We start from the raw sequence: 22,696 nt of genomic DNA, 5'->3' as shown, positions 1-22,696 counted from the left end.
AGCAGTTTGGTCAAGGCTGTGTTCCCAACAAGGGGCAGGACAGAGCACAGGCAGGCTGAAGATACAATCACTGCAGGAGACCCTCACTCCAAGACAGACATTGAGGGGTTGGAGTGTGTCCAGAGCTGGGAAAGGGTCTGGAGCAGCTGAGGGAGCTGGGGGGGCTCAGCCCAGAGGAAAGGAGGCTCAGAGGGGACCTTCTCGGGCTCCATAAATCTGGACACGAGGGTGCAGCCAGGCGGGGGTTGAGCACTGCTCTCATGGAACAAGGGATAGGATGAGAGGGAACTGACTCAAGCTGTACCAGGGGAAGTTTAGATTGGATTTTAGGGAAAAGTTCTTCACAGAAAAAGTGGTCAGTCATTAGCACAGGTTGTCCGGTGCAGTGGTGGGGTCGCCATCCCTGGAAGTGTTCAGAAAACATGCAAATGTGGCACTTGGGGACATGGTTTAGTGGTGAACCTGGCAGCTGAATTCAATGATTTTGGAGGGCTTCTCCAACCTTAATAATTCCATGATCCTATGATTCCATAAGATGTTTTATCCCCTGGGAATATGATGGTAGAGCACCAGCTCCTGCAAATGTGACACTGAAATAGGGTCAAGTGGCAGCGTTGTAAGTGTGGGGGAGCTGACCTTGGCATCTGGGGTCCTCACCACAGCAGGGAACAACACAAAATCCACTTTTCTGAAGAGGTGATGGTCAAGGGATGTTGTTCCCAGACCTGGCTCATGCCCAGGCCATTGGGCATTGCTGGAAGAGCAGAGGGTGGCTTCTGCTGTGTCACTGCAGCCATCTCTTGGCCTGCCTGCTTTATTCTTCTGTGTCACTTAATATAAATTATAAAATATTAAATCAGATAAATACCTGTAACCTTTCTGGATGATAAGAAAAGATATTGTTCAGCCTCCTAAAATGCCTTGTGTTTGCTGGAAAATGCTAATGGGATTATATAAAGGTTATTTCAGCCTCCTTTCAAGTCTGGAGACGTGGCAAAACAATCATGATGCCCTTTGTTTATGCCTTTTTAATGACTGCTTTTACCTTCAGATATTTGAGGCTTCTGTATCTTTTCAGGTGATCCTCTGGGAAGTCCTTGGACTGCTTTTTTGTGGAAACTTCCTGAGGAATGTAAATGTGCCTGTGATTTTAGAGGTCTGGAGGAGAGCTGAGGTGTTGGAGCACTCTGGGAGTCTGCAAGGGTTTCATGTGCATCTTTTGATGCCCTTTTGTATTTTGATGTGCATGTTTTGATGACCCTTGTGTGAGGGTCAAGAGCTGCATCCACAGGTCCAGAGCTCCTGTGCTTGCAGCAGTGAGCACCAGTGCACCCCTGGGCACTGCTCATGTCCTTCCCTGCAGGGCCCTGCCCGTGAGCCTGTGCCAGGCTGCACAGGGAGCAGCTCAGCTGTGGTACAGCCCATTTGCAGCCTCCAGTCCAGAGGGACCTTTGCTACACCCTGCAGGAGTGAATTTCTGGGTAAGAAAGCTACAGAAATAATGTTCCACTCACTCTGTCCGCTGGGAAGGACCTCCCAAGCCCATTATTTCCTCTACTTTTTTTGTTGCTACTGGTCTTTTCCCCAGGTTTTGATTTTTGTTAGACCTTGTGTGCCAAACAGATCCAATGTTGTGCAGGGAGCTTGTGGTGGTCTGAGAGCCTCCCTGCCTTCCAGAGTAAAGCAGAGCACCAACGTAGCAGGAGGCAGCCAGTCATGATTCCTAACAAGGGAAACATCAGCAAAGAATTGGTTCTCAGCAGGGAACTCCACCCATTGCCCCTCCAACTGGGCCTTGAAGACTTCCAGGGATGGGGCAGCTGCAACTTCTCTATGCCAGGGTCTCACCACTCTCACAAGGAAAAGTCCTTCTAAGCGTAGTTTTATTGTGCTAATAAATCGAGTAATTGGAGAGGAAGAAGAAATTGTTCCTGGAGAGCAGAGGGCAGGTTAGCTGAGACAGCAGGTTTACATCTTTCACAGCTGCTGCGGAAAGAGAAGGTGGTTGTCACTGCCTGTGGGATACAAAAGCATTGAGCCAAGAGCAGAGGCAGAGAAGGTGGTGCATCCCTTGTGTTTGGTGGAGATACAAATGGCACACTGCATTGATGCAAGTTATAATTCTCTTTTTTGAGGTTATTTTGCAGGTGTCCCTGGAGGGTCATGCCTGGGGGGTCAGAGACAGTGCAGAGCAGCTCCTCTGGGAGGACCGTGTTCTCTTGCCCATGGGGCTCTTTCATGCACACTGGCTGTACAAATTCAACACCTCTTGAGTTTCTCATGTCCTGTTAAAAACGTCTCTCTAGCATCTGTGTTAATTAGGGAAAATCTGCAATTTAATCTCTAACACACCATTTCCAGTTTGGAGATAGTCTTTCCCAGTGCACTGCTGGCACAATGGAGCCCCTGGAGCCCTCCTGGGCCTGCTGAGAGCTGCTGCAGCCTCGTGGGTGCCCACCTGCCCAGACCATCCCACTGGCATCGCTGCTGGGCTCCCCCTGGCACTGCCTGCCCCCATCTCCCTCTCCTGCCAGCCACAGAGTCACCGTGGCCCCACTGTGGTGGCCAAAATCACAAGAAGAAGCAGAATGACCCTCAGCTGTAACTATGGCCCAGGCTCCAGCTCCACTGCGGGCAGGGAAAAGCCCCAGCCTGTACTTGAATTTCAGTGAATCACAATCACAGACTGGTTTGGGTTGGAAAGGACCTTAATGCTCATCTTGTCCCACTCCCTGCCACGGACAGGGACACCTTCACTATCCCAGGTTGCTCCAAGCTCTGTCCAGCCTGGCCTTGGACACTTCCAGGGATGGAGCAACCTGTGCCAGGGCCTTAATTCTTGATACACACACTTCAGCTCTTTTATGCTATAGCCCTTGAATGAAGCATCTGTGCTTGGGAAATGGTAATGTCAAAATTAATCACTTTGCACCAAAAGTGAGATCACACCTGGAGGGTCCAGCCTTTGCACTGGTTTGGGGCACTTCTACCAAGGATGTAATGGAGAACACCAAAAACATGCTGAAAATTTCAGTCAATCTGGGAGGGAAAATGGAAGGATTTTAGACGGAAGAGAAGATTTATTGAAAGAAAAATCCTTCTAAGTGGTCTGCATGCCTGTGTCTGTCAGGGTCTGGAATTCCTTGGGACATGGATGCCTTTCACTCTGTCGTGGTTTAACACTGTCCAAATGCCAGGCACCCACAAAAGTCATTCTCTTATCTTCTGTTCTTACAGAGAGCTGGGCAGATGAGAGGGGAAAAAATTTAACGAAGGGCTCATGAGTTGAGATAAGGACTTGGGGGAAAAAACACTCTAAGGGCAAAACAGATTCAAATTTAAAAGTATAAAGTAAATTTATCATTAGCAATCAGAGGAGGATAATGAGAAGTAAAATAAGCTTTTGAAACACCTTTTTTCTCCCCAGCCCCTCCCTCTTTTCCAGCAACAGCACAGGGAGACAAGGCATGGGAGTTTTGGTCAATTTGTCACTTGAGATCTTTTGTTTGCTCAGGGGCAGGAGTCTTGTCCCTGCTATGCCGTGGGGTCCCTCCCACGGACAAACAGCATTCCCAAAACTCGTGTGGCACGGGTCACTCATCCACGGGGTGCACTCCTCTAAGGCTAGGCTGCTCTAGTTTGGGAGCAAGAGCCCTCTCTCTCTCTCTCTCTCTTTCTCTATCTCTGGAAGCAGAGGCCTTCTCTCTTTATTTGGGTTTCACAGCTTTCTCTGGCACCCACCCGCTCTGGTGTGAGCACTTTTCCCATGGGCTGCGAGTGGATCTGTGCATCCCCTGTGGACTTACCACAGCCTGCAGAGGATTCTCAGCTCTGATGCCTGGAGCACCTCTTCCCCCTCCTTTTTTCCACTGACCTTGGTGCCACCATGTTGTTTTCCCTCATATGTTCTCACTTCCTCTTCTTCTCTGACTAGAAGAAAAACTGTTGCTTGTAGGTACCATTGCCAACAAATGTCACTATTTTAAAGATTCTTGCAGGATTTCACAGTGTTGAAAGGTTGATCTTGTCTAGGTTCTGTGCTGGGGAGTCACCATGTTTTTGCTGCCAGCCATGGGACCCTGAGACAATAAATCCCTATTTAATGCTCATCCATTGCCATGATTTGGCATCAGCCCAGCTCAGCTCCTCCTGTAGGACATTCAGAAACACATCACAACCCTCCAGCACATCAGCAAACTCCAGTGGCTTCCTTCAGGCCACTTCAGTGGGGAACAAAAAGACTGTCCCAGACACACATGGTCCCTGTGTCGTGGGCAGAAGTGCAGCAGCTCTTTCTGAGGTCCTCATGTGATGCAGTAGGACCAGAGGAAATGACCTTAAGCTACACCAGGAGAGGTTTAGGTTGGATATTAGGAGAGGTTTCTTCACTGGATATTCTATGACAGGGAAAGATGCTCCAGGAGAAGATGACATAAGGCCTCCCAAAGAGGCCAATTCCTTTATTACCTGTTTCCTTCCTACCTCAACCTACTTACCTACCTGAAGGTTATAATTTTATCCTGTATACCTCATTGTAATTTTATTCTTTGGCTTCACCAATGCTTTAACAAGCCCTACTTAGCCCTTTCATAGGAAGAGGTTTTATGATCCACAATGCAATGAGGCTGCTTATTCATTCCTGGCTCCTCTCCACTATTTTCCCTCACAGGAAATGCTGCTGATTCCTGTTAGGCTGCAATGAGAGTGCTGAGTGCGTTTCTCTGCTACACTGGCATGAGTCAATATGAGTTCAACCTTTGGAAAATTGTTTCTTGAAGGCCAGAGACATTTGTTTGTCCTACAGTTAAACATCTTTTGCTGACACATCAGAGCCACCACAGCCCCATTGCTCAGTGTCCTGAGTGACAGCCCAGCTTAACTGAGGCCCCATGGATGCCTAACAGGATAAAAAAAGGACATGAAATGCTGTAATGTCCACAGTTAATGGGGTCAAAGGAGGCCCACAATGGAAAACTTCATTTTCAGATGACTTTTGACTGTGCTATTACAGTGCTTTCTCAGCATCGTCTGTCATGTTTCTAAGGCATAAAAAGAATTTTCTTCTTAACAAATCTTACAATTGTTTTATTTTTTTTTTTAATTCCTGAAAAGCCCATTTGTCACACCCCCTTATACTTTCCTATCTTTTCTCCTTTCTCTCAAAGCTTGGTTTGAATAAAAAGTATTCAGAGCCCTGCACTTCTTATGATACCCTGTGCACTGATGGGGCTTGGAGCAACCTGGTCTGGTGGGAGGTCTCCCTGCCCATCACAGCAGGTGAAGCAAAATGAGCTTTAAGGTCCTTCCAACCCAAACCATTCTGGGATTCTATGACTTTCTAACTTTTAGGAAATTGATATTGCATCTAATACTGCTTCTCAGGAGCTGCAGCCCCACAGCATGTGGCTGACAGCTGTGACCTCTCCAGGGGAGTAATTCCTGCTGATTAATTCCAGCCAGTGCTCCAGAAAGTCTTTCACAGGGGCATGGAACTGTGTCCTGTGTGGTACCAGTATGGGCTGCCCCACTGGGCAGAGGATGCAGAACTAAAGGTGAACAAGGGCCAAAGGCAAGGCAGGAATGAGAGGCAACACAAGAGGGAGAGAAGATGCAGGAGGCACAGGAAATGCAGGAGGAAGAGGAGGTGCAGGTGAAATAAGTAGAGGCAGAGGCGATGCAGGAGGCACAGGACATGTAGGAGGCTGAAGCTGCACTGACTTGTCTACATTTATCCCCCTGCAGCAGATATGGGGCGCTCTGCCCTCATGTGTGAAACAATGCAAGACACAAAGTTAAAGCCAGGACATTTGTGTTAACAAAATCGAAACCAAATTGAAAATTTAGCAGTTTTTCCAAGGTGCTGGTCTTTCCCTTGACTGAGAGCTTGGTGGAAGGATTACCCAGGGAGTGAGAGCAGCAGAGTGCCCTGGAGCACACTCTGAATTCCTCAGGGGTCATGCATTGGGATACCACGCAGGTGGATCCCAGCTCCTGATCCAAATGCATTAGTATGACATTAGTATGGCAGGGTGGAAGTCAAACATAGAGGATTTTTTGTGCCTCACCTGTGGGATTCCTAGAAACTTGAAGGTTTGGAGAGCAAGAAGAAAAATCCTGTGGTTCCTAGCTATCCTCTTGTCCCCAGTTATGTAGAAACGCCTCTGCTCCAGATTGGGAACAGTTTAAAATCCTGCTCTTCAGCACAGGTTGTGGGATAAAGCCTCAGAATGTGCTGCCCTGCCTGGGGCTGGACCCACCCCACTCGAACCCAGCTGTATATTAAATTGCTCAGATGCCTCACAGTCCCCCATGACCTTTTAACTATGCCACGGGGAGGATCAGCAGGGTTCCTTGTGAGCACCTGGGAAAGTGCCAGAGGTCATTTCAACAACCAGAAGCATGAAGAAGGGTATTTAAGTATGTAAGTGCCAGGGAAGAAGTGGCACGGGTTGGGGGGAGTGAGGGGTGGGGCCTGTGCACCAGAAACCCTCATTTCTGAGCTATTTTATCCTTACTCTAGTAGTGGAATTAGCTTCTGTACACTACCCCTTGTTTTGGGGCTATGTTGCCCTTAATCCTTGTTTAACATCTGGAAACGTATTCATATGTTCTCATAAATGCCTCTCCTAGCTCTGTGCGATAATTTGAAGCAGAAGAATTTAATCTACTGACCTCTTTCCTACCTTACCTTAAACCTGATCATGTTGGCTGCCTGTTCCTCCTGTTGGGAAAAACATCCCACTCACCCCTCAGCTACACCTCTACCATGTGCTGACCTTGTGCCAGCATCTACAGTCCCATCCCTTTTTTGTGAGTGTGCAAAGCAGTTTCCTGAGCTTTCTTGGGGAAGTTTTTTCAAGATACAACTGCAATGATATTGCTTGGAGTGTGCTACTGGCAATTGAAGACAGAGAACCCTTATGGAATTATTTTTCCTGCAATGTTCTCAAGCTTTGTTTAAACCTTTTACCAAAGTTTGTGAGAGTTTCCAGGAGCAATGTGGGGTGTGGCTCGATGCTGCTGGTCCCTCTACCCCAGCAGCTCTCCCTCCAGCTGGGAGTCAAGTACCTCAGTCTTTGTTTTTGCCCACACTACCACTTGTCAGACTATGTGTGAGCTGAACTTGAATCCTGGGGGCAGTTCTGGGCCCCTCATGACAAGATGTTGAGGGGTTGGAGCACGTCCAGAGATGGGACTGGAGCTGGGCAAGGGGCTGGAGCACCAGGAGCAGCTGCAGGAGCTGGGGGGACTCAGCCTGGAGAAAAGGAGGCTCAGGAGGGACCTTCTGGCTCTGCACAACTCCTGACAGGAGGGGGCAGCTGGGTGGGGCTTGGGCTCTGCTCCCAGGATGACAAGAGGAAATGGCTTCTAGTTGTATTAGGGAAGGTTTAGGTTGGATATTAAGGGAAATTTCTTCACTGAAAGGATGTTCAGGCACTGACCCAGCTGTCCAGGGCAGTGGTGGAGTCCCCACCCCTGGAAGGATTTAAAACACAAGTGGATGTGGCACCTGGGGACATGGTTTAGTGGTGAACATGGCAGTGCTGCATTAATGGTTGGACTCGATGATCTAAGAGGGCCTTTGCAGCTGGAATGAATCTATGATTCTATGATGAGGGATGATTCAAAGTTTAATTCCCTCCTTGAAGAGGTTTACCAGCCTGGATCAGCTCTCTCTGGTTCACAGAGCTGTCCCACTGCCTTTGCATGGGGCAGGTGGAGACACAAAGGCAAGAACAGCTCAAGCCCTTGTCAGCCTGGGAAATGCATGGGGAAACCACGGTGTTCCCCAGCCACTGCAGCCACAAGAGACATTGCTTCATCAGGAGAGCGTCTCGAGAAGGTTCTCTTGCCACAGGCTGGGGCGTGGGAGTGAGTCCATTCAGAGGCAGCTGGAGAAGGAGAGGGGTCACTGTGAATCCCACACATGTTCAGCAGCCATGAGGAGCCCCCAAAGTGCTCATGACAGCTCTTCTCCACCAGAAGACCAGGAGGATAACTTCCAGCCAGCCAGTTTTCTTCACCCATGAGAACTGCAGGCTGCAGACACACTCCAAGCTCTGGGCAAGCAAGGACCCCCTGTGCAATCCTCTGTGCTGACGTAGAATGGGTTTGGTATTGCACCAGAAAAAGCTGATATGGGAAGCGTGTATCCTTGGCATTTCAGCAGGGCTTGACTGCAACCTGCCTGCAAGAAATCTCATGCCTCCACCTGGGAAGCCACCAAATTCCAACAAATGGGATTCAGAAGCATGTCAGGGTATGAAATAGTTCTTCTCTATTGGGATTTTGCCACATTATGGTTCTTATTCCTGTTCCCAAGCTCACTGGGATACATGGTTTTGTTCTCTTAGATTTGACTCAGGAATTTAAGGTCAGGGCTCCATCACTGCAAGGGAGTATCACAACCACTACAAGTTGTGCTGAGTGAGCATGGATGTGGAGTAGAAGCAGGTTTTCCTGTGTTTATGGTGGACCAGTGGTTGTACAGAGGGATTTTCATTGAAGATATGCACCAGCTCATCATTATTTGTGTCAATAAGGAAAAAGATGGAAAAAACAGTTTAGGGGAATTAAGAGGGCAGGCCCTGGAATGAGTGAGACCAAAAACCCAAAGTGATAGGTGTAAATGGTTTTAAATGTATACAGAAGACATCTGTGTAATTAATTACCCTGATTTAAGTTACACCACTTTTTTCATGTGTGTGTACATAACACCAAGGGCTACGGTGTTATCTTAGAGGAATGTTTGTGTCTGGGGATTCATACTCACCGTGCCAATAACAAATCTTCCCCGGAGTTTTTGAAACATTAATTATAGTTTTGTAACAGGCAAGTTTTTGCAACCAGCTCAAGGTAGTTCACTACAACATAGATGTCTGGCAGAAACAAACGAATCTCTGATGTCAAAACTGACAGTAGCTTAGACATGAATGCTCAAGACTTTGTAATGTTTGTTATTAAAAATAAAATGGGTCTCACTGTCCTTGCCAGCCTGCCTGCCTCCATACACTTTTCAACACACTAGCACCTGGGAAGAACCATTTCCCCCAGCTAAAAAGCAAGAACCAACAACCCCAAGCAGGTTAAGAATTAAAAGTTAAGGTCTCACATATAGCTGGACACTGCTTAAGAGTGTTTCATCCAGGGGCTTCCCTCTCTGAGGTGCCACCAGTGGGTCCCACCAATGTTGCTCCCTGCTCAGGCCTCAGCATCCACCAAGTGCAGGGGGCTGCTCTGTACATTGTCTCCTTAGATCAACAGCTTTTGTCTTTTCCACATCAAATCACAGAATCCCAGACTGGTTTGGGTTGGAAGGGACCTTAAAGCTCATCCTGTTCCACACCCCTGCTATGAATGGGGACACTTTCTACTAGAGCAGGGTGCTCCAAGACCTGTCCAGCCTTGGATACTTCCAGGGGTGGGGATTCCACAGCCTTTACAAAACAAGCCCAAAGGGACAAATTTAAATTTTAAAAGAAAAACAAAGAGGAGGAAGATGTTTTCCTTCCAGATATGTCAAATCACCACACTGGACAACAAATAAGAGGAAGGTGATTTTTAGATCATGCTGAAAGACATAGACTATCCTTAGAGCATTTTGTGTATCTGCTGTCTTGAGGAAGGGACCCCAGCCACTCCAGGGCTGTCTGTCCTCCTTGGCCACCTGAGGGATTCCCATTGGCATTACATTTCTTAATTATCACAATCCTTCAAATTACCACAGCTTTCCGGCAAGCTACAACTTGTTCAGGACTGCGACAGCTCTTAGTAAATTGTGTAACAAATGTCAGCTCTCATACTAGATACAATTTAGAGGTTTTCATATACATATGCTAAAATTAGAGGTAACAGTTGCAATTTTGAAAATGTTTTCTGATTGTGATTCCCTTTGTCCTTTTCTCATTTTTGGAAACAGGCTATTGCCTCCAAAAGAAGAAAAGTGATGACATTGATTCAGAAATCAAGGACGTGAAGCGTGAAGCTAGAAAAAAAGATTTTTTTTGCCCATGATGACAAAGAAAAAATAATTATTTAACTAAATGAGAAATAAATGAAGTATGAGCAATGCTGTATGCCTGGTGCTGGGGGTAGATGGTTAAAATGTCAGTTCATAGGAAGACAACCTCAAGAAATACTGTTGATTTATTATGATAGGAGTTTGCATATCCACGCCTTGATACAAAATGCATCACAGCATCCCAGAGTACTTGAAGTTGGAAAAGAACTCCTGAGGTCCTCTGGTCCAGCCTTGAGCTGGGGTAGCTAATGCTGGCTGTTCAGAAAATCCCAACTGCTTTTGAGCACCTCCAAGGATGGAGACTCCACAGCCACCCTGGGCAACCTGAGCCAGCCTGTGGTTACCATCACAGGGAAGAAGTATTTCCTGATGTGGATCAGTGTGTGCCCATGGCCTCCAGTCCTGGCACTGGGCACCACTGGGAACAACCTGGCTCCTTCCTATTTGCACCTTTCCTGCAGGTATTTGCAGACCTGGATGAGCCCTTCCCGACTCTGCTCTTCCACAGGATGAACAGCCCCAGCTCTCTCAGCCTTTCCTTACAGGGGAGGTGCTTCAACCACTTCATCACCTCCATGGCTCCTTGCTGGACTCTCTCTAGTCAATCTTGTGCTAAGGAGCCCAGAACTGGACATGGGTGGAGAACAAACAATATCCATCACCCTCTCCTCATCCCCTAACTTGTCATAGAATCGGTTTGGCTTGGAATGAGCTTTAAATTCATCCTGCTCCAGACCCTGCCATGGGCAGGGACACCTTTCACTAGCCCAGGGTGCTCCGAGCCCCGTCCAGCCTGGCCTGGGACACTTCCAGGGATCCAGGGGCAGCCACAGCTGCTCTGGGCAAACTGTGCCAGGGCCTGCCCACCCTCACAGGGTATAATGTCTCCCTAACCTCTAATCTAAACCTACCATTCTAGTAATTTCGATGCAGAAGGCATCAGGGATGGAAGCCCTTTGTAACCTGTGCTGACAGATCCCAGAGATCTCCTTGTCCTCGCTGTGTTTGGAAACGGCTCCAGGGGTTATTGGCTCCGCCGCCTTCCCAGGGATCAGGGTGAGGCTCCCCAGCCTGGAGCTCCTCTCATCTTCGCTCTCGCCTTTATGCGAGATCAGTGGGTCGATCGGTGCAATTGTGAGCAAACCGCGACCTGGCGGGTGTGGGGCACAGCGGGGAAGGAGCTGAAGACGCGGAGCGGGGACTGCAGCGGGAGCCGCTGTCGGGCAGGCTCTGGTGAGGGAACCTCAGAACAGCGGGAGCGCGGGGGCTCGGCGGCGGCAGGGGCGGCGGGACCGGGCCGGGCCCGTGAACGCCTCTGCCAGGAGCCCCCCGGGGAGAAGAGAAGAGAAGGGAAGGGAAGGGAAGGGAAGGGAAGGGAAGGGAAGGGAAGGGAAGGGAAGGGAAGGGAAGGGAAGGGAAGGGAAGGGAAGGGAAGGGAAGGGAAGGGAAGGGAAGGGAAGGGAAGGGAAGGGAAGGGAAGGGAAGGGAAGGGAAGGGGGGGCGGTTCCGCTCTGCCCGGCCCGCCCCGCCCCGCCCCCGGCCCCACCCGCCGCCGCCGCCGCCATGTTGCGGCCGTTGGTGCCCGGTGCGGGGTGAGGCCGCGCGGGCCCGGTGGGCCCGGAGGAGCTGCCTGCGTGGGTGAGTCCTGCCCGCCCGCCCGGGCCCGGCCGCGCCGGGCCCGCCCCTCCCGCTGCCCTCCGCCCTCCCGCGCTCCCTCCCTCCCTCCCTCCCTCCCGCCGGCCCCGCGGCCGGGCGGTGCTGCCGCCCCGCGGGCAGGGCGGGCGGCCCCGCCGCCGGCGCACCGAGCCCTGCGCGCCCGCACCGGCTCTTCCGGCCCGCAGGCCGCCAGCGCTCCCCGTTCTTCAGCTCCCTGCCCCGATCGGCTGCGCTGCCCGCGGCGGCCCGGCCCGGCCCGGCCCGGCGGCGCCGGCACAAACTAAGTTCGGCGGGCGGCCCACGTGCGGCGGGGCCGGGCCGGGCCGGGCTGTCAGCGCGGGGGGCGGCGGGGCCGGCCTTTGTCTCGGGTGGGGACGGCGTGGGATGGGGGTGGTGTGTGAGGACGTGTGTGGGGGTGTGTGTCTCTGTGTGTGTAGGAGTGCCACGGGCCGGACGAGTCCCCAGCCCAGCGGCCCCGTTCGCACCGGGAGCCGCACTGCGCTCATGAAACTTCCACGGGTGTTGGAGCCCCGGGTCCCGCCTGCCGCTGAGCCGCCCTCCGGTCCAGCCCTCCGCTAGCCGGCCCGTGCCTCCTCCGCAGCCCTGACAGCGGCCTCTTCCCCATCCCTGCCCTCCCCGCGCTGCTCGGCTCCTGCTATCCCTGCCTTCCCGTGGGATTCCAGTGTCATGCAGTCTCTGCATGCCCTCCCGGAGACACCAGCCGGGCTTGAGCAGCCCTTGGCAGATGTTTTCCCTTGTACACTGTTGTTTTGCAGAATTACCAATATTTAGTAATGGCAATGTACATGATAAATAATCCCCTACAGCAGGGGATTGAAACTAGATGGTCATCAAGGTCCCTTCCAACCCAAGCCATTCTGTGATTAGTTTCCTTGGTGTAACTGGGGTTTCATGCATCACTATTAAGTGGCATTCTCAAACCTCCTCCATAGTTTCAAAGCTGCTGAGCATCTACTCCCATTCTCCAGAAGTCCCTGAGAATAGCAGTGCTAGCAGAAGGTTTGTAAAGAGTGAGTGGAGGAAGTGGGTCCTGTGGTGCCTCTCCTTGACTTTGAAACTTCTCTGTAGCACATGGCACTGGGATTTGACATCCTTCCCCAGGGCTTTTTTGGATGCCTTGGAGCCTTCCAGGTTTCCTGATTCCTGGAGAAATGTGCTAGAGTGAGGCTGAGTTTGCACACTGAAATACACTCTGTACTCCCTAAGTCCTTCTCCTTTGCTCACTTTATTCACCTCCTACTGCTTTGCAAGTCACAACCTCCTTGTTTTCATTGGCTCCTAAGCTTGGGTTTGCAGTCCTTTGCACAAGAATGGTGGAGTAAGGACAAAGGTCTTTATTTTCAGCTTTCCTCACAGGCTAGTTTACATAATTTCCTTTAATATCCTTCTTTTGTTTGTTATCTGTTGTCAGAAGTATATAGTATTAAGTCAAAAGTTTAAATTTATGTTCTTTAAAAATCACTTCTGTCAATAAGATACTTATTCTCTAGAATCTGGGTCAAAACTTACTTTATTCTGTGTATGACAAGTTTAAGATGCAGTTCTGTGGAGAAATACTTTGGTAGAGACTTGTGCCCTCGTGATTGCAAAGCCAGTAAAACGGTGTCTTATAAGACTCAAAGGCGAACACAAATCCTTCTGAAAAAGCAAGGTTTCATCCCAGTCATGGATATTTTGAGATGCTGCAGATACATGGGATTTGTCTTGCATTTTAAAACAGATGCAGAGAGGTGTTCCAGAGTGGGAAGTGGAAGGTCAAGAGTGATTGGCAGGCTCATTTTTTTTCTGTACAAAACTCAGTCATGCCAGGTTATGGAATGAAGTGTCTTCCTTGCAGAAAGATTTGTGTGCCAGAAATTTTGTGTGTCTCCCAGCTGGTACAACTTTTCCCACCCAAAGGAATGGGAAGTTTCAGGTCCATGCCTTTGCCAACTACAGTAATCTCTGTTGTTTCCAAAGTCCTTATCAGGTGCTGGGAATGTGGAGTGTGTGGGTAATGTGGGCTTCCAGGGATTTCATGCCCAGCTGTGATTCCTTGAGGGACATGGTGGCAAATTATTGCTTAGCCCTCTGTGGACCTTCAGATTTGTGGTTTAATTTAAGAACAAGTTTAAGGTCAGCCACAGCAAGCCACTTTTAAGCCAAGTAAAATCTCTGCAGAGTGTTTTGCAGTAGATTAACCAAAGCAGCACCTCTAGGACTTGTCTGGAGGAACAGCTGAGCTAAAGCTCAAAGGCCACTCCAAGTGATCTCTCCTGGCCCAGGAGTTGTTCCCCATTCCAGCAGCCTGGCCAGAAGGGTTGAGCTTTGTTTGGTTTGACTGTGATGCTTGACAAACTTCTAAACTGAATCGTCAATAATGACAGCAGCCTTAAATCAGGCCACTTTTGGGAAGGCATCAGATGGCTTTTCTCTCTCCCTCTGCCTTGCCCATGGTTCTCTTCTCTGCCTGCACCTCTGCTCCCAGTTCTTCCCCGTTGTCCTGGAATCCTGCCACCCCCTCAGTCTCCCTGGCTTGCTGCTGGCTTTGGCAGCATTGTTGCAGCCCAAGTCGAGTGTGGCAGGACTCACCTTGTGTGTGGATGCTCCTTGCCAAGCAGGAACTGGTGCTCTGCTAGTTCTGTTGACACATTTTGGTTTTTTCCCCCTCCCTTACGTACAGCACGCACCAGTTCACATAAATTTGGGGTTGAAATCAAATATATTAAAAGAATGGTGTATTAAACATTTGTGATGTCTCGGTATTGTAGCAACTTGAAAATGTTTTGGTTTAACAGTGCAAATCCAGTATCCCCAACAGTAGTGAACACAAATGTTCTAGTAATTCTGTGCTGTCAGTTTTCATGCATCTCACCAGAGCTTGATTATTGCTGTTGTAGGTTGCTGTGTTGAGTACTCCAAGTCCCCACTTCCTTTCTGAAGAGCTTAGAAAGAAAGTGCTGGCTGGGAGCACAGTTTCATCTTACAGTTTGGGTACAGTTCTTTATTCTATCTTTGGGCAATTTTTGCTTCACATCATAATTAAGGATTGCCCCTACTTCAGATAATCCTTCTTGGAACTGTTGTATTGAAATATTTACTGAAGACTTCTATTATTTAAATTGCTCAGGGTAGGGAGGCATCTCACTTTTCAGGTCTGTTTCTCTTGGGCCACCTGTTTGCCCCTGCATTTCATCCTCGAGAAAAGACTGAGTTCTTCAAATGTGACATCTGTTGAGAAATCAGTAGTGATCACTGCTCTACAAAAACCCCACCCAAACAAAAAAAACCCCTCTGCTAATGTACTTTAAAACCTTCTGTGGAGGCTCGTGATGATGACTGGCTTTGGATTAGTGGTGCACCTGACAGGCTGAAAAGATGTCCCCTGCATGAGCGGGGTGTGGTTTCAAAGGCCATGCTTGTACCAGATCTGTTTGTGGGGATCCTGGGATAAGGGGATGCTTGCTGTCTCTCACTATGCTGCTTAAAGTGCCTCTGAGGAGCAGCTCTGCCCACACCCCAGGCTTTGGGCAGCTGTGATTTTTGTTGATGCGCGTGTTTGTCCATGGAGGAAATGTACTTGACAAAGTATTTTTTGTGCTTTTGATTGTAGCTTTCATCATGGGGGACATGAAAACCCCCGACTTTGATGACCTCTTGGCTGCGTTTGACATCCCTGATCCAACTAGTCTCGATGCTAAGGAGACCATTCCATCAACTGGGGAGGAGAGTGAGAATCACCTGAAGTCATCGGGAATGTGCATCGATGAGAATGTGTCCTTATCCCACTCTCTGCCTCCCTCTGATGCACCTGTTGTGAGTGTGATAGTGAAGAACACAAGTCGCCAGGAGTCTTTTGAGGCAGAAAAGGACGGGAATCACCTTGGAACTGGGCTGTTACACAATGGATTTCGTGGCTCTGATCTGCCAGCTGAGGCTCATGCTTTAGTCCATAATTATGGCAAGTTTGAGTCAACTTTTATTAATGGTGACAGCTCAAGAGGTTACTCTGATAAACTGGATGAATCCAAGTCAGAGCCTTTGCCAACATTTAGTCAGTTTAGCCCCATTTCCAGCCCTGAACCGGAGGATACATTCAAAGAGAACAGTATTGGGGATAAACCCAAACATGCTCAGACTCCCTACTTTCCACCGCCTTCGATATATGTACCAACAGGGGCTTCCGTCCTAGATCCTCTTAGGAAGGTGCCAGAGCCCGAATTAAGCATGTTTGATCAGTACTGTAAAAAGGAACAGAAGACAGAAATCCACTGCCAGCCAGAGAATAGGCTGGAAATGAGCAGGAGAGAGCAAGACAGAGCAGTGGAGAGGTTTGCGGAGTCAAGCAAGGACTTGTTAGATACCAACAGCTTTCTTGGGGAAGGCTTGGTGTTTGGAGACCTCCCTCACAACAGCTTAGGAGACGGCAAGGGGTCTGTGCCCGAGCTAAACACGTCTTCATCAATACCACCTCGGCAGAGGCTAAAGCCAACTCATTCCAAGTTGTCATCCTGTGTGGCAGCCTTAGTAGCTCTTCAGGCCAAAAAGGTTGTGTGTATTCCAAAAAGCGATCAGCCAAATTTTACCAAGGAACCTGGTCCTTTTAAAGATGGGACGAAGGGAAGTCCAAAAATGCCCAAGTCGCCAAAGAGTCCCCGAAGCCCCTTGGAGGTGGTGAGGAAGGCTAGCAAGCAGCCTGAGAGTCCTCGGAGTGTGTGCAGCGACAGCAGTGGGAAAGGCTCTCCTTCCATGGCAGCTGGCTCTCCGCCAGCTATTCCCAAGGTTAGAATAAAGACTATCAAGACATCTTCCGGTGAAATTAAAAGGACTGTAACTAGAATTTTGCCAGAGAATGATGAGTTGGGCAAATCTTCAGAAGAGTCACCTGCAGAAACCTCTTCTGCTGAAGAGTTTATCAAATCTTTCCCATCCCCTGACACTAGTGCAGTTACAGAAGGTGAGGCTGGCAGGAATTCAGCCAAAAATGGGGCTGCTGTGGCTATCCAGCTGTCAAATGTAATGAGTCCTTACTCAGACAGTATGAAAATGGATATTGCAAACAGCACTTGCACCGTGTCCTTATCTCCACTGCCAAACTGCGGTGGCGGTGCCATAAAAGTGGGGGTCAAGAGGCAGCAGCAGGGTACTGTGATGCAGCCATCCAACACAGCCACCTCCAGCCTTCTTCCCAAAGCTGTGCACTTGGCAAATCTCAACTTGGTCCCCCACAGTGTTGCTGCTTCTGTTACAGCGAAGACATCGGCGCAGAGGCGAAACCAACCTCAAGTGACACAGATGTCAGTGCCACTGGTGCACCAAGTCAAGAAAGCTGCTCCCGCTGTCATGGAGGCATTCCATAAAGTGCTACACAGTGCCAATCCAGTGCCGATATATACTCCGAACCTTAGCCCCCCGCCTGACAGTAGTATTAATTTACCTGCCTCTGGGTATTGTTGCCTGGAATGTGGGGACTCTTTTGCCTTAGAGAAAAGCCTGACTCAACACTATAGTAGGCGAAGCGTTCACATTGAAGTCATGTGCACTCAGTGTTCAACGATGCTCCTTTTTTTTAATAAGTGTAGCTTGCTTAAGCATGCACGAGATCATAAGAGCAAAGGGTTTATCATGCAGTGTTCTCAGCTGCTCATGAAACCAATTTCCATAGACCAAATGTTTTCACTTTCTCCTACAAGCTCTTCAGTCTCTCCAGCTTCTCAGACTTCTCTCTCGTCCTCTCTTCCACTTAAGTCCACTGCTGCTTCAGGAGGCGGGGTAGGGATTTCTGCAAGCACTCAGCCAGCCTTGCCTCTCTACACAGACCCACAGAGGCTAATCCGTCATGGACTTAAGTGTTTGGAGTGTAACAAGCAGGAGCAGGATTACATTTCTTTAGCAGCTCATTACCAGAGAACCACAGAAGATAATGAGAGACTGGTAAGTCATCATTTTAATGTTATTAGTTAAATCTCTCCAAGTTTAAAGAGATTGTCCTCAAGGGGAAGAGTAGGCATAGTGGTGGCAAATGAGTTGCTCTGCCTAAAAGTGCTTATAGGGAGAATTTGGAATGCACATGAGCCCAGACGCGTGTGTGTGAGGAGATGTTTAATGTGTGCTTGCCTTCTTTCTACCCTCTTGCCAGTAAAAAGAGTGTAGTAAGGAGACTGTGAAAATGCGTGAGTGTCAAAGAAAGGTGATGGACATGAAAGATTGCTTGGATGAGGCATGCAAAAAGCTGTAGGGGAGGATCAGTGGAGTGTTACCTGAAACAGGTTTTTGTGCTGTAAGTGTGGCTGGAGGAGATCTGGCACAGTTGAATGTTGCCTTTCCTGGAACCGGTGCCAGAACCTTCTGTGTGATGTGTTGCACATTGGGTGTTATTGTTGGTGTGGTCAGCTGTGTATTGGACAGGCCTGCTGTGGTATGTGGGGGGGAAGGCTGGTCCTGGCTGCTTTTGCCCTTTGGCTGGTACAGGGCGAGTGGGTGCATAGCAGGGTTCTTGTTAGTGGCTTCCTGCCTTCCTCCTGTGCTGCCCTGCTCAGGTCTCCACCGCTGTTATGGACCTGGTAGGAATCCCCTTAAATTAAACTCTAGTTTAGGAGTCCCCTGATGAAGAGAAGATGATTATTGTTGTGGACCGGGACCATACACTTTGATGATGACTTTTCTTTTAGAAGACATGGTCAGTCTTGTTTAAGTGTTAACCAGTCTGCGGTTGAAGAGGAGGAGGACTCCTTTCTCCTTATCTCTTTGGATGGGGTGAAAGCTTTCCAGGTAGGTGTGGCTGCCAGGAGAGCTGGCTCCCAAAGCAACGGCTGCAAAAAGCCAGGACTCCATGCCATCATCTGGGAAGATGACACATCTCTGCCATGGCTGTCAGAACACCTGCACTCTCCATAGCCTCCCTGTGCTGCTTGAATGGCTTGCAGGAGTGTTGAGGTTGCTGTGGTCCCATTTAGATAGTTTGTTATCTTAAATTCATCAGCCACCAAAAAAAAATAGATTATGGCTGAATGGTTTTGATGTCGTAAAAAATGGCGAGGCCAAAAGGGATCAGTGTGGCCACGTAATCAGGTTTCTTGCCTGAGGCAGGTCAGTGAGCACTGTGCTCTGCCAACACACCAACTTACTTTTCATTCTACTATAATGTTTTTTTAGGAAATGTCAGCAGTCTGGCATTAAAACTTCCAGGAGAAGGGATACAGTGAATGCTCCAAAGTGATCTAAAATGTTAATCAGTGGCATTAAAAATGTACTTCCTTATTTCTGTTGTGGGATTATCAATTCAAGAGCTCCTTAAAGAGGAAAAGAATATGTGATAGTAAGTATTTTTAGCTTGTAATCAAATAATTTATTCTGTAACTTAACCAAGAATAGAGTTTACGCCTCTCACGTCAAGTAGTTCTGCTAGATGTGAGATTATTTTTGTGGCATTTTTCTGAAGAGAAGCACTGCAAAAAGAGGCTACTTTTGAGCTCCTGAAACCAGTTCCTCCCTGTTAGATCTTCCCATGCATGCATCCTCCACAGGACGCATGCACTGCTCTGGGAGTCCTTTTCCACTTTCCCGGAACACCTGTTTCAATAAAGTTGTTACATTTCTAAAGGAAATAAGCATTTGTGCCCCATGCCTGTAATGGTGTGTCTGGATTTAGCAGTAGCTGATGGAAACCATCCCACTGCCTTTTACCAGAGCCCAGGTGTTTGGTGTCACTGGGCTGAGAGGTAAAAGCATGGGTGAAATTCAGTGGTCTCATAGGGATCCCTGATTCTCTGAGCTGTCCAAGGGAAAAGGTATGGGTGACCTTCACATCGTGTGTGCCACGGCTCCCAGCAGTATCAAGGTCTGAGAAGCTGAAGGTTTTGCATATAGGGTATTAATGAATGTAATACTATTAAACATGGTGTGAGGAGGTTTTGGGTGAAGCTGTTGGAATGTGTGTCATAAACTCCTGGAATAGGAGAACATGGCCACCACTTTCTGAAAGATACCCTGACTCTGCATTAGGTTAATTCCTTGGGTTCTTTCTGGTTTGGTCAGAAAAAAGAGAAGTGTTGGTATAAGCAGGAGAGGATCAAGTGACTGATTTTGCAAACACTTTCTTACATGGTAGAAGTGGTTAAAAACTCTGGTTTCCATCTGCAGAGTTGAGCCAGGGCATTTGTTTTTTGGTGCAGTGGTAGAAATTGGGTGTAGAGAAATTCTTCCCTGTGATGGGGTGAGGCCCTGGCATGGGGTGCCTAGAGAAGCTGTGGCTGCCTCATCTCCAGGAATATTCAAGGCAAAGTTGGATGGGGCTTGGAGCAACCTGGTCTAGTGGAAGGTGTCCCTGCCCATGGCAGGGGCGTGGAACAAGATGGCCTTCAAGGTCCCTTCCAACCCAAACCAGTCTGGGATTCTCTGATTCTCTGAAATTGAGGCTTGCTGAGGAAGGCATTGGTGTAAGACCCATAGTGAACATATTTTAGTGCCCTGGTAGTGGTTCAAAACCACTATGTCTACAGGGCAGAAGATGATGATTTACATACTGGTACATCTAATTAAAACCACAGTCCACACCAGTTGTCATTCTTGATCCACAGCAAGCTGCAGTGGTGGGAGAATCTGTCAGGATGCAGAAATAATATTAATTGTTGTGGGCAAACTTGGCTATGAACCACATCCCTAGATCTCAAGAGACTAGAGTTTTATCATGATTTTGTGCATTTTGAACAAAAACTCTGTATTTCTTGCTCCATACCTGATGTCTATCTCACTGTGTTGAAATACTGGTTTAGAACTGGTGGTATGGGGTGTGATTGCCATAGTTTCTTAAGGACAGGAAAAAACTGCACTCTTGAGAGTTTGGAAAATTTTTGTATTTTAAAATTTCTTATTCTATCTCAGAATTCAGGCACAAACTCTTTGCCATGCCTCACTGAGAAACTAGGAAGTACTGATGCTTTCCACATAAAGACTTGGCTTGATTTATGCCTTCTAAGGAGCTTCTAGAAGTAGCAGAGCAGGTCCTCTTTGTATTATGGCCAAAAGCTTTTAATCTGTGACTATTCAGATGCTTGGTACCAGATTGTCCCTAAAAAATGAGGATGCTTGGGGAGGGTAGGTGAATGTATACTGGAAAGAACAGCTTCAGCTGAAGGGAAAGGATAAAAGCAATTTATCCACAACATCTGGGTTTGTACTAGAAGGTGGAGGCCTATGGAAAATAAGCAGGTGATTTTTGATCCGTGTTCTTAAAAGCTTTTCTGTTAAATGACCAAATCTGGATGCACATCCAGTGGGACTGTAACTTCTGAAACCAAGCAGGCTTTGAAGTGCTCAGTTATGGTGCTTTTAACTCAAAATCTGTTTTGGACATGGCTTTGGTGTGGCACCTTGCTATGGAGAAAAGAAATAGCAGGAAAGAGACTTGTTTTTCAGTATGATGTTTTCAGTTACCCAGAAGCTGAAGGACGAGCACGCTGTGATAAGAGCCAGGAATGATTGGACTGGAGAGGGGGAAGAGCCTAAGCTGTCTCTGTTCCATGAAAAATCTTACCCTATGCTGATACTGAAGACTTTTCCCTTTAATTGGAATTTCTTACTGTGACTTTGTGAATTACTCTGACATTTTCAGGTTTCCCAGAGCTACTTGAAAGGGGATTTTTGTTTTTTCTCTTTCTTCCAGATGTTGGCTTGGGAAATACCTAGTGTTACACTCCTGCATAAATGGGATGGATAATTGTAAATTACTTTCCTAGGTGTGGCCAAAATGTGAGTGACACGGCTGGGTCACAGTTCTATTGCAGGAAGGAAGAAAGATAGTGATGTGGTTTAGACAGCAGGGAAAGGAGGAGATTTGGAGCAAGTGGGAGGAAGAGAGGGGGATGATGATGTGGTTGAGAAGGTGCTGTGGTTTTCTAAAGGAAAGACCTTTACAAAAATGATAGAGAGCTTGACCTTAATGTTGTATTTTTAAACATGTACATGACTGCAGCTGCTCAGAGTGCAGCAGGGTTTATTTTGGTACAGAATATGTGTAGGATGAAGGCAGTTCCTCCCAGCTGAATACTGTGGTGGGATGGGATCTCCGTGGCTTGCAGGGAGGATACAGGCTTGAATAATCCACTTCAGAAACATAAATAACTGTGTTTATTAGATGTATGTTTTGAATGGATCATCTTAGTGGATCAGAGTGAATTTTTTTTTGCAACTAGTGAGGCCAATTCTGCAGTTTTTCAAGCTTATGAATCAAGTTGCTCAGAGGGACCTGTGTACTGCTTTTCCATTGCTGAACTGCAAGAAGGAAGCAGTGTGGGAATTTGAATTGCTGGCAGGTTGGATTTGTTCAAACCAGAAGCTGTGCTCTGTGTAGGCATTGTACTTGACAGATGTTGAAGAGGTGGTACCAGATGTTCCATGTAACTTCAGATCTGTTTGGTCTGATACAGTGGTGTGTTCTAGAGCAAGATTTTTGGGGGGTGACGGGGGGAAGGATATTTAAGTAGGTGTAGTTTATGCCAAACTAATCTTTAGTTTTGGAATCTCCTTGATGTTCAATGAGATGCTTGTTAGAGTACTGCATGAAGAATGGATATACTGGTGAAGTTGGATTGTGAGGTTGGAGCAGAATCAGGTAAACTCCCAGAAATAATTGCAGCTGGGATCAGCTTTTGAGATCTCCTGAGGGATGGTTTTGGGTATCTCTGGAGTTAATATTTGCATTAAGGAGACTTTGGAGGGTGACTGTGTTAAAAAATTTGCTGAACCAAACTAAAAAAGTAAGAAGTCATGGAAAAATGGGGAGTATTTTACAGGAGGTTCTAGATGATCTTGAAGACTGAGTAGGAAAGGTATGAAAAGCAACCAAAGGCAGGATTTTTGGTCTTGAGAACTCTTTGAATGACTGAGGTGACACAGCTGTGCAGGAGACTTATGTCAATCTGCAGCACCAGTCAGGGCTGTTGTAATGCTCCCTTGTGCTAGAAATAACCGAGTTGGAGAGGAGTGTATTGTTTTGTTTACCAGGATAGACTGGAATAA

At 48.0% G+C, this 22,696-nt stretch overlaps 2 protein-coding genes and 1 long non-coding RNA gene across 7 annotated transcripts in view; 2 read left to right on the top strand and 1 right to left on the bottom strand.

Annotated features, from left to right (window-relative positions):
• LOC105760451 (mucosa-associated lymphoid tissue lymphoma translocation protein 1 homolog) overlaps positions 1 to 10,052 on the top strand; it is a 36,701-nt gene extending 26,649 nt beyond the window's left edge. Inside the window, exon 14 of the mRNA XM_072934154.1 lies at positions 9,920 to 10,052. Coding sequence (XP_072790255.1) covers positions 9,920 to 9,976 — 57 coding nt within the window. The 3' untranslated portion in view covers positions 9,977 to 10,052. The remainder of the gene's footprint in view (positions 1 to 9,919) is intronic.
• On the bottom strand, positions 1,866 to 11,415 carry LOC116808782 (uncharacterized). The gene is made up of 3 exons (XR_012057651.1): positions 10,933 to 11,415; positions 3,807 to 4,079; positions 1,866 to 1,983 (listed from the first exon to the last, which is right to left on the bottom strand). It is a non-coding gene; the product is annotated as an uncharacterized lncRNA (long non-coding RNA).
• Positions 11,236 to 22,696, top strand: part of ZNF592 (zinc finger protein 592) — a 35,525-nt gene continuing 24,064 nt past the window's right edge. For 2 of the 5 annotated variants that reach the window (XM_030281189.4, XM_030281185.4), the window contains exons 1-2: positions 11,555 to 11,659; positions 15,291 to 17,611. In XM_030281189.4, the coding sequence (XP_030137049.4) occupies positions 15,299 to 17,611 (2,313 nt within the window). In that variant the 5' untranslated portion in view covers positions 11,555 to 11,659; positions 15,291 to 15,298. Of the gene's footprint in view, positions 11,255 to 11,554; positions 11,660 to 13,239; positions 14,672 to 15,290; positions 17,612 to 22,696 lie in introns of those variants that run through there. The other 3 variants (XM_072934151.1, XM_072934152.1, XM_030281186.4) reach the window with 3 other exon arrangements.

Source organism: Taeniopygia guttata, chromosome 10 (assembly GCF_048771995.1).
Source record: "Taeniopygia guttata chromosome 10, bTaeGut7.mat, whole genome shotgun sequence".
In the NCBI taxonomy this organism is placed as follows: Eukaryota; Metazoa; Chordata; class Aves; order Passeriformes; family Estrildidae; genus Taeniopygia; species Taeniopygia guttata.
The sequence above is the reverse complement of the archived record's forward strand: the minus strand, read 5'-3'. Positions and strand labels throughout refer to the sequence as shown.